Below are 10,858 nucleotides of genomic sequence, written 5' to 3'. Positions count from 1 at the left end.
AATGGGGGAGCCCGGCTCAGCGCTCTGCTCTGCAGGCCGGGGGTGTGGGGGGGGTCTGGGGGAGCCCGGCTCAGCGCTCTGCTCTGCAGGCTGGGGGTGTGGGGGGGGGCTGGGGGGAGCCCGGCTCAGCGCTCTGCTCTGCAGGCCGGGGGTGTGGGGGGGGGCTGGGGGGAGCCCGGCTCAGCGCTCTGCTCTGCAGGCCGGGGGTGTGGGGGGGGGTCTGGGGGAGCCCGGCTCAGCGCTCTGCTCTGCAGGCTGGGGGTGTGGGGGGGGGCTGGGGGAGCCCGGCTCAGCGCTCTGCTCTGCAGGCCGGGGGTGTGGGGGGGGTCTGGGGGAGCCCGGCTCAGCGCTCTGCTCTGTAGGCCGGGGGTGTGGGGGGGGTCTGGGGGAGCCCGGCTCAGCGCTCTGCTCTGCAGGCGGGGGTGTGGGGGGGGCTGGAGGGAGCCCGGCTCAGCGCTCTGCTCTGCAGGCCGGGGGTGTGGGGGGGCTGGGGGGAGCACGGCTCAGCGCTCTGCTCTGCAGGCCGGGGGTGTGGGGGGGGTCTGGGGGGAGCCCGGCTCAGCGCTCTGCTCTGCAGGCCGGGGGTGTGGGGGGGGTCTGGGGGAGCCCGGCTCAGCGCTCTGCTCTGCAGGCCGGGGGTGTGGGGGGTCTGGGGGAGCCCGGCTCAGCGCTCTGCTCTGCAGGCCGGGGGTGTGGGGGGGGTCGGGGGGAGCCCGGCTCAACGCTCTGCTCTGCAGGCCGGGGGTGTGGGGGGGGTCTGGGGGAGCCCGGCTCAGCGCTCTGCTCTGCAGGCTGGGGGTGTGGGGGGGGTCTGGGGGAGCCCGGCTCAGCGCTCTGCTCTGCAGGCTGGGGGTGTGGGGGGGGTCTGGGGGAGCCTGGCTCAGCGCTCTGCTCTGCAGGCTGGGGGTGGGGGGGGGGCTGGGGGGAGCACGGCTCAGCGCTCTGCTCTGCAGGCTGGGGGTGTGGGGGGGGTCTGGGGGAGCCCGGCTCAGCGCTCTGCTCTGCAGGCCGGGGGTGTGGGGGGGGCTGGGGGGAGCCCGGCTCAGCACTCTGCTCTGCAGGCCGGGGGTGTGTGGGGGGGGGTCTGGGGGAGCCCGGCTCAGCGCTCTGCTCTGCAGGCCGGGGGTGTGGGGGGGGGTCGGGGGGAGCCCGGCTCAGCGCTCTGCTCTGCAGGCCGGGGGTGTGGGGGGGGGTCTGGGGGAGCCCGGCTCAGCGCTCTGCTCTGCAGGCCAGGGGTGTGGGGGGGTTCTGGGGGAGCCCGGCTCAGCGCTCTGCTCTGCAGGCTGGGGGTGTGGGGGGGGCTGGGGGGAGCCCGGCTCAGCGCTCTGCTCTGCAGGCCGGGGGTGTGGGGGGGTCTGGGGGAGCCCGGCTCAGCGCTCTGCTCTGCAGGCTGGGGGTGTGGGGGGGCTGGGGGAGCCCGGCTCAGCGCTCTGCTCTGCAGGCTGGGGGTGTGGGGGGGGCTGGGGGGAGCCCGGCTCAGCGCTCTGCTCTGCAGGCCGGGGGTGTGGGGGGGGCTGGGGGGAGCCCGGCTCAGCGCTCTGTTCTGCAGGCCGGGGAGATGCGGAGAAGATGAAGCAGCTGGAGGAGAAGGTGCAGACCCTGAGCAAGCAGCTGCAGGAGCTGCAGGCCACCACGGAGAAGGCGCTTCAGGAGGGGAGCAGGGCAGTGGAGCTGTCGCTCAGTGGGAAGCAGCCGGCCGACGCGGCCGCCCAGCCCGAGATGAAGGAGACCCTCAGCAAGATCCAGAGGCATCTGCAGCACCTGGACAACCGGATCTCCAGCCATGACGCCGAGCTGACCAACCTCAGCAACGGGCAGGGGCCGCGGGCCCCGCAGGGAGGGGCACTGCTGCTGCAGGAGGTGGAGCGGCTGGTGCAGGAGTCCTGCGCCACCTGCCTGGCAGGCAGCGAGGGCCTGCAGCGGCAGCAGGCCGAGGACCGCGAGCGCATGCGGGGCCTGGAGAAACTGATCAGCTCTGTGGACCAGCGGAACCGGGAGGCGGTGGAGAGCATCCAGCGGCACGTCAGCGGCCTGGCGGGGCGCCTGCCCAAGGACTGCTGCTCCCAGCTGGACGAGCTGCGCGGCAAGGTGGGAGAGCTGGAGCGGAGGCTGGGCGGCGTCTCTGGCTCCTTCACCATGCTCAACGAGCGCCTGGACCACGAGCTGGCTAGTCTGGCGCCAGCGGGGGCGGGGCAGGGCGGGCAGGTGCTGGAGGGCCGGCTGGTGGAGATGGAGAGGCGCCTGAATGCCACCCAGCGCAGCCTGGAGCAGCACTACGCCCAGCGGCAGCCCCACCTGCACAGCCACCTGGCGGGGGAGCTGAGCAGGCGGCTCAGCGGGGCCGAGCGGGAGCTCGCCAATGTGGCCGGCCAGCTGAGCGGCTTCCAGGGCCACGTTCACCAGGCCCTGGCCAACCTGAGCCAGGATGTGGAGACGCTGAAGGACAGCGTGGCTAAGAGTGTGGCTGTGGTGACGGAGCTGCAGGGCCAGGGTGTGGGGTGCAGCCAGCCCTGCCCCACGCCCCACGCCCCCTCTCTGGGCAGCCAGGGCTCACAGATCAGCAACATCCTGAGTGACCTGGAGCGACGGGTGCAGGATAACGAAGGGCAGCTGCGCACCCTGGGCTCCAATCTGCACCAGCTCAGCAGCTCTGGGGCCGGCCTGGCCAGCTCCCTGCGGGCCCTGCAGGCCGAGGAGAAGAAGCTGCGGGAGCTGGTGGGGGTGAATGGGGAGTCACTAGCACGCCTGGCGGCTGAGATCGGCAAGCTGGAGACCCAGCTGCTGCGCACGGGGGGCAGCGCCACCGACTCTACCGCCGGGGACCTGACACTCTTCTTCAACCGCACGGGGGCACGGCTGGGCCAGCTGGAGGCCGACCTGCGGGGGCTGAGCGGCGCGGTGCAGGCCGAGCAGCGCGGCTGCAGCCAGGCCTGTGCTGCCCTGCAGGACGAGGTGGGCCAGCTGCGCGGGGAGGTGGCGGCCTGCTCTTGCCCGCTACTGCCCAGGAAGCCAGAGCAGGGCCGGGAGCCCGTGGAGGCCCACAGGCCCCTGGACGGCTTCAGTGTCTTCGGGGGCACGTCGGCCGTGGACCTGAAGTCCCTGCAGGGCGAGCTGTCCGAGGTGATCCTGAGCTTCAGCTCCCTGAACGACACGCTGCGCGGGCTGCAGAGCACCGTGGACAAGCACCAGACCGACCTCCACGAGCTGGGCTCCACCAAGGACCGCATCATCGCCGAGATCAACAAGGTGCAGGCCGAGGCCACGGAGCGCGCGGCCGAGAGCGAGGAGCGGCTGGAGGGGGTGACGCGCCAGCTGCACCACCTGGGCGGCACGCTGCGGGGCGAGGCCGGGGAGTGCCGGCGTGCGGCCGGCGGCCTGGAGCAGCGGCTGGCCAAGCTGGAGGGCGTCTGCGAGCAGATGGACGCTGTCTCCGGCAGCCTGCGCAAGGTCAAGGAAGGGCTGAGCAAGCACGTGACGGGGCTGTGGGGCTGCCTGCAGGAGGTGAACAGCACCCTGCGCACCCACGGTGCCCTGCTCGACAAGCTGCAGGACACCCACCTGGGCACCGTCCATCCCCGCCTGGGCGCCCTCAACGCCTCTCTGCTGCGCCTGCAGGGCGAGCTGCACAACCTCACGCGCCAGGACCTGGCAGGTATGGCCCCCGGCGCCACCGGGCATGGAGGGGTGGGGCACCACTGAGCATGGGGGGCGGGGCACTGGGGCATTGCCAGGCATGGGGGGCAAGGCAGTATGGCACTGCCAGGCATGGGGGGCAGGGCACTGGGGGCGCAGGGCACCAGGGCACCACTGGGCATGGCGGGCAGGGCATCGAGGCACCACCAGGCCTGGGGGGCTCCGATCTGGTGGGGGCCCAGGACTCCGATCCAGGTGGGGAAGCTCGGGGGTCGGCAGGGCTCTGATCCGGGGGGGCGCTCAGGGGGGGACCCAGGGTTCTGATCCAGGTGGGGACACTCGGGGGGGGGGGGACTCAGGGCTCTGATCCGGGGGGGAACACTCTGGGGGGGGACCCAGGGCTCCTACTGGCCGGGGGGGGTGCAGCTCTGATTCTCTGGATTCTGTTGCAGGCCCCCCCGGCCCACCTGGACCCGAAGGCCCCATGGGAAGATCGGGTCCCCCAGGGCCCGCAGGCAGAGATGGAGAACAAGGCCCCGTGGGACCCCCAGGTGAGAAGCAGCCCTGCCCCACGGGGAGGAGAGTGGTTGGAGCCATCGCAGGGTCTGATTCCACTGGCCTGCCCTGGCACCCCCCTGCCTGGGTGTCGGCCTCACACCCACCCGCGCCCGAGGGAACAGCCTGAGCCACGGGATCCCGGCCTGGCACAGCTGATTTCTAGGGGGGGTTCTGGGGGTGCCCCACATGTCCCCCAGCAATGGGCTGAGTGCCCAGGGGGTCACAGAGCCTGAACCGCTGCCTGGAAACTGTGGGCCAAGAGGAGAACCTGGCCCAGGCCAGGCCAGGTCAGGGGGACCTGGGCCCTGAGCCAACACCCCTGCTGGGCCCGGGGCCTCTTCCCTGGGTGTTCACCCGGTATATCCTCCACCAGGGGCAGGCACAGCCCCCCCCCCACCGCCACCCACCCCATGCACAGCCCCTCCCCACAGCTCCCCCCCCCCCCACCGCCACCCACCCCATGCACAGCCCGCCCACCCTAATACTGCCCACCCCATGCACAGCCCCTCCCCACAGCTCCCCCCGCCCTACTGCCGCCCACCCCATGCACAGCCCCCCCACGCTGGTACCCCCTGTGACGATGCGGTTCTGGTGGGACCCAGCTGAGAGTGCCAATTCAGGACCAATTGCTCAAACAGGGCAGTTACAGCCCTAGGCTGGGGTTTTTCCACCTCTAAGGCAAACCAAACCAGCCAGACAAAAAGGACTTCGGTTTCACCCCACTGGCCAACCACAAGTCACACAAGCAATTCCCTTAGACACTCCAGTCTCCCCGTATCACCACCAGTGCCACCCGTCCTGGGGATGAATGGTTATGAAAACCAGCACCCCAGTGAAAGAAAAAGGTTCTCTCGATCCCAAAGGGCCAAGCCCCAGACCCAGGTCAATATACACATTAGATCTTACCCACAAATCACGCTGTTGCCAATTCTTTAGAATCTAAAATCTAAAGGTTTATTCATAAAGGGAAAAAGGTAGAGCTGAGAGCTAGAATTGGTTAAATGGAATCAATTCCATACAGTGATGGCAAAGTTCTTAGTTCAGGCTTGTAGCAGTGATGGAGTAAACTGCAGGTTCAAATCAAGTCTCTGGAACATCCCCCGCTGGGATGGGTCATTCAGTCCTTTGTGCAGAGCTTCAGTTTGTAGCAAAGTCCCTCCAGAGGTCAGAAGCAGGATTGAAGACAAGATGGAGATGAGGCATCAGCCTTATATAGGCACTTCCAGGTGTAAGAACACGTCTTTGTTCTTACTGTGGAAAATTACAGCAAAATGGAGTTTGCAGTCACATGGGCAAGTCCCTGCACACCCTGCTGAGTTACAAGGCGTATCTGCCTCCTCTCAATGGGTCAGTTGTGTAGCTGATGGTCCTTAATGGGCCATCAAGCAGGCTAGGCAGAGCTAACACCCACTTGTCTGGGGTGTTTCCCAGTAACACAGCACAAGTTTGAAATACAGACAGTATACAGCCAATATTCATAACTTCAACTACCAAAATGACACATGACATACAGACAGCATAATCATAACCAGCAACCCATAACCTGGTTTTAGACACCTTATATGACCCCCTTTACATAGGATTTGGTGCCACCGCAGGACCTTGGTTGCAAACCATGTTCTATATGGTCCCAGTTTATCTCAATAACCGTCACACCCCCTACCCCAGTACACGGCCTCCCCACCACCCTACTGCCGCCCACCCCATGCACAGCCCCCCGACCCTAATACTGCCCACCCCATGCACAGCCCCTCCACACCCTACTGCCACCCACCCCATGCACAGCCCCTCCACACCCTACTGCCACCCACCCCATGCACAGCCCCCCCCCGCCCTGGTACCCCCTACCCCACCACACAGCCTCCCCACCGCCCTACTGCCACCCAGCCCGTGCACAGCCTACCCTGCCCTATTGCCTCCCACCCCCCCACATCTACTCCCACCCTTGTACTGCCCCCTCCACACCGCTACCCCCCACCCTACTGACGCCCACCCAATGCACAGCCCCCCCCCACCCTACTGCCGCCCAACCCATGCACAGCCCCCCCAACCCTGGTATCCCCCCACCCCACCCCACTACACGGCCTCCCCACCACCCTACTGCCGCCCATCCCATGCACAGCCCCCCCCGACCCTAATACTGCCCACCCCATGCACAGCCCCTCCACACCCTACTGCCACCCACCCCATGCACAGCCCCTCCACACCCTACTGCCACCCACCCCATGCACAGCCCCCCCCCCGCCCTGGTACCCCCTACCCCACCACACAGCCTCCCCACCGCCCTACTGCCACCCAGCCCGTGCACAGCCTACCCTGCCCTATTGCCTCCCACCCCCCCACATCTACTCCCACCCTTGTACTGCCCCCTCCACACCGCTACCCCCCACCCTACTGACGCCCACCCAATGCACAGCCCCCCCCACCGCCCTACTGCCGCCCAACCCATGCACAGCCCCCCCAACCCTGGTACCCCCCCTACCCCACCCCACAGCTCTCCCCCGCCCTACTGCTGCCCACCCCATGCACAGTCTCTCCACCCTACTGCCACCCACCCCATGCACAGCCCCCCCACACCCTACTGCCGCCCACCCCCCTGCACAGCTATCCCACCCTAATACTGCCCATCCCATGCACAGCTCCACCCCACCCCACTGCACAGCTCCCCCACTGCCCTGCTACCCCCCACCCTACCACACAGTTCGCCCCCCCTGCCCCTGCCAAGCTCCAGCATCCTGCGCTCACCTCTCCTCTCTCTTCCCTTCCAGGGCTCCCTGGCGAGCAAGGTGAGCCTGGCTGGGGGAGGGAGGGGGCAGTGGGGCAGGGGATGGGGGACTCGCCCTCTGGCAGGGTCTGCCCTGCAGCCCCCGGGGAGCTGGGCTCAGCCTCTTGGTGCTAGAATAGGCCCAGCCTGGCTGGGGGCTGCCCCCCCCCGTGCAGGGGGAGGGGGCTGTGGAGGAGCTGGGCACATTTTGGGATGGGGCCTCAGACACAGGGGGCAGAGACATCCTGGGGTGTGATGAGATGGGAGACTGAGGCACAAGGAGGCTGGGGGGCAGCTGGGGGTGAGATAGGGGCTCCTGGGCGCAGGGGGGGTTGGCATGGGGGGACAGGGCACAGGTACAGGGGGGGATGGCACGGGGGGACCGGGAGCAGGGGGGTGGGATGAGAGGGCCCAGGTGCAGGGGAGATGGGTGAGGAGCTGGGGGGGGACACAGAGCTGCCCGGGGGGGGCAGGGAGGAGGCTGGGAGGGGGAGTCCTACGGGCATCGTGCTGACCCGTCTCTCTGTGCCAGGCCCGGTAGGCGGGGTGGCCTCGGTGCCCAGAATCGCCTTCTCAGCCGCGCTGACATCCCAGCACGTGGAGCCCGGCACCATCCCCTTCGACCGGCTGCTGGTGAACGACGGGGACGCCTACGACCCCTACTCCGGTGAGCAGCGCTGTCTGTGGGGAGTGCTGGGCTAGCCAGGCCACAGGCTGTGGGGCAGGATGGGGGCACTGGCAGAGCTGTGTGGGGAGCTCAGGGCTGGCAGGGGCTGTGGGGCGGGATGGGGGCACTGGCAGGGCTGTGTGTGGGGAGCTCAGGGCTGGGCTGGCAGGAGGCTGTGGGGCAGGATGGGGGCACTGGCAGGGCTGTGTGTGGGGAGCTCAGGGCTGGGCTGGCAGGAGGCTGTGGGCAGGATGGGGCACTGGCTGGGCTGTGTGTGGGGAGCTCAGGGCTGGGCTGGCAGGAGGCTGTGGGCAGGATGGGGCACTGGCAGGGCTGTGTGTGGGGAGCTCAGGGCTGGGCTGGCAGGAGGCTGTGGGCAGGATGGGGGCACTGGCAGGGCTGTGTGTGGGGAGCTCAGGGCTGGCAGGAGGCTGTGGGGCAGGATGGGGCACTGGCAGGGCTGTGTGTGGGGAGCTCAGGGCTGGGCTGGCAGGAGGCTGTGGGCAGGATGGGGCACTGGCAGGGCTGTGTGTGGGGAGCTCAGGGCTGGGCTGGCTGGGGGCTGTGGGCAGGATGGGGCACTGGCAGGGCTGTGTGTGGGGAGCTCAGGGCTGGGCTGGCAGGAGGCTGTGGGGCAGGATGGGGCACTGGCAGGGCTGTGTGTGGGGAGCTCAGGGCTGGGCTGGCAGGAAGCTGTGGGGCAGGATGGGGCCCTGGCAGGGCTGTGTGTGGGGAGCTCAGGGCTGGGCTGGCAGGAGGCTGTGGGGCGGGAAGGGGGCACTGGCAGGGCTGTGTGTGGGGAGCTCAGGGCTGGCAGGGGGCTGTGAGGCAGGATGGAGCCCTGGCAGGGCTGTGTGTCGGGAACTCAGGGCTGGCAGGAGGCTATGGGGCAGGATGGGGCACTGGCAGGGCTGTGTGTGGGGAGCTCAGGGCTGGCAGGAGGCTGTGGGCAGGATGGGGTCACTGGCTGGGCTGTGTGTGGGGAGCTCAGGGCTGGGCTGACAGGAGGCTGTGGGGCAGGATGGGGCACTGGCAGGGCTGTGCGTGGGGAGCTCAGGGCTGGGCTGGCAGGAGGCTGTGGGGCAGGATGGGGCACTGGCAGGGCTGTGTGTGGGGAGCTCAGGGCTGGCAGGAGGCTGTGGGGCAGGATGGGGCACTGGCTGGGCTGTGTGTGGGGAGCTCAGGGTTGGGCTGGCAGGGGGCTGTGGGCAGGATGGGGGCACTGGCAGGGCTGTGTGTGGGGAGCTCAGGGTTGGGCTGGCAGGGGGCTGTGGGCAGGATGGGGGCACTGGCAGGGCTGTGTGTGAGGGAGCTCAGGTTGGGCTGGCAGGAGGCTGTGGGCAGGATGGGGGCACTGGCATGGGCTGTGTGTGGGGAGCTCAGGGTTGGGCTGGCAGGGGGCTGTGGGCAGGATGGGGGCACTGGCAGGGCTGTGTGTGGGGAGCTCAGGGTTGGGCTGGCTGGGGGCTGTGGGGCAGGATGGGGGCACTGGCTGGGCTGTGTGTGGGGAGCTCAGGGTTGGGCTGGCAGGGGGCTGTGGGCAGAATGGGGGCACTGGCAGGGCTGGGGGGGCTCCAGGCAGGGGCGGGAGGGGCTGCTCATCGCGTGCTCAGACCCCCCCATGGGCCCCCGGGAGGACGCTCCCGCCCCGCTGACGGGCTCCCCCCCCAGGTATCTTCACGGTGCCCGTGGCCGGGCGTTACTTCGTCAGCGCCGTGCTGACGGGGCACCGGAACGAGAAGCTGGAGGCCGTGCTGTCGCGCTCCAACCAGGGCATCGCCCGCAGCGACTCGGGGGGCTACCAGCCCGAGGGCCTGGAGAACAAGCCCGTGGCCGAGAACCAGCCCAGCCCCGGCTCCCTGGGCGTCTTCAACCTGCTGCTGCAGCTGGCGGCGGGCGAGACGCTCTGCGTGGACCTGGTGACAGGCCGGCTGGCCCACTCCTCCGACGAGCCGCTCACCGTCTTCAGCGGGGTGCTGCTGTACCCGGACGAGGGGGGCGAGGCCGGCTAGTCCCTGCCCCCGGCCCCGGGAGGGGCCCAGCGCTGCCCCGCCCAGCCCCTGGCGCGCTGCATCCTAGGGGTGCAAAGGCCATGACCCATCAGAGCTGGGGGGCAGGGGCATCCGCCTGGCCTCTCCGAGGAGCTGCAGGAGACACGGCTCCCTGGCGTGGGGGGCACAAGGGGGCCCAGGCTGGCAGCCCACCCCCACGTGCTGCCGCAGCGGGCTCAGGAGGCTGCGAGTGCCCTGTGGAGCCCAGCACCCCCCAAGCAGGGCAGCCCTGCCCTGGATGAGCTGGAGGGCCCCTGGGTCCCTCACCGCTCCCAGCTATCCCCCAGCTGCAGGGGCTCGGGGGGCTCGTGGCCAGGGCACCCCAGGGGCCGGCCAGGGCTGGGGCCTCAGGCGGATGCATCTCCTGCAGGCCAGCCAGCTGCTGCGGGGGGCACGGGGGGCTCCAGCGACACGCCAGGCTGTGACCCCTGGAGGGATGCCCGGGGCACGGGATCCCCCTCCCCTGAAGCCAGGCCCCTCCCCACCCACATCGACCGGGCACCTCCCTGTTATTTATCATCCTGTTGCGCCCATTCCTGCCCTGCTGCCCGCCCTCAGGGGCACCCGCCTGCCACACCCCTTCTGCACAGCTCCTGCTCACCCGCTCAGCCCCTCGCCACCCCTGGGCAGAGAGCCCAGCCGCCCCCACGCCAGGCCCGGCGAGCGCCCGTGGGGCACACAGCACTGGCGAGGCGGTGCCCAGCCCGCTCCCAGCACCGATGGCACCAGAGACGAGCCGGCGGGCAGCACTGCCCGCTCTGGGCCTGGCTGAGGGAGCCGTGGGGGGAAGGACCCGGGAACGGCTCTGCGGGTGCTGGTGCCCTACCCTGGCACAGGGGCCAGCTCTGCCCAGGCATCTATTTCATGTATTAATAAAGAAATGTCACCGTGTTTTGTACCCTGTGGCCCCGCCTCGTTCCTCAGCCCGGCTGCCCCCCCCCCCATGACCCTGGTGCCGTGGGCAGCTCCTCACCAGAGCAAGGTGCAGGGCGAGCTGCCTGGGGGTGCCCGACTCTGCCCAGATGCAGCCCCCAGGAGAGGACTGTCAGGCCGGCGCCAAGCTGGGGGTGAACCCCCCCCGACGGCTGCCCCTCAGTACTGCCAGAGGCAGAGCCAGCTTGGGTCGCCCCACCCATGCACCAGTGGGGGTCGGGGCAGGCGCTGCCAAGCAGAGGAAGCTGGGAG

The 10,858-nt window shown here is 69.3% G+C and overlaps 1 protein-coding gene across 1 annotated transcript in view; it reads left to right on the top strand.

Annotated features, from left to right (window-relative positions):
- The window catches only part of EMILIN1 (elastin microfibril interfacer 1), an 18,129-nt gene extending 7,575 nt beyond the window's left edge, over positions 1-10,554 (top strand). The window contains exons 2-6 of the mRNA XM_030554354.1: positions 1,550-3,652; positions 4,086-4,184; positions 6,960-6,977; positions 7,488-7,622; positions 9,294-10,554. Coding sequence (XP_030410214.1) covers positions 1,550-3,652; positions 4,086-4,184; positions 6,960-6,977; positions 7,488-7,622; positions 9,294-9,634 — 2,696 coding nt within the window. The 3' untranslated portion in view covers positions 9,635-10,554. The remainder of the gene's footprint in view (positions 1-1,549; positions 3,653-4,085; positions 4,185-6,959; positions 6,978-7,487; positions 7,623-9,293) is intronic.
- Positions 10,555-10,858: the final 304 nt, after the last annotated feature.

The sequence above is a fragment of the Gopherus evgoodei genome, chromosome 3 (assembly GCF_007399415.2).
Source record: "Gopherus evgoodei ecotype Sinaloan lineage chromosome 3, rGopEvg1_v1.p, whole genome shotgun sequence".
Taxonomy (NCBI): domain Eukaryota; kingdom Metazoa; phylum Chordata; order Testudines; family Testudinidae; genus Gopherus; species Gopherus evgoodei.
Note: the sequence above shows the minus strand (reverse complement) of the source record. Positions and strands in the feature narration are given on the sequence as shown.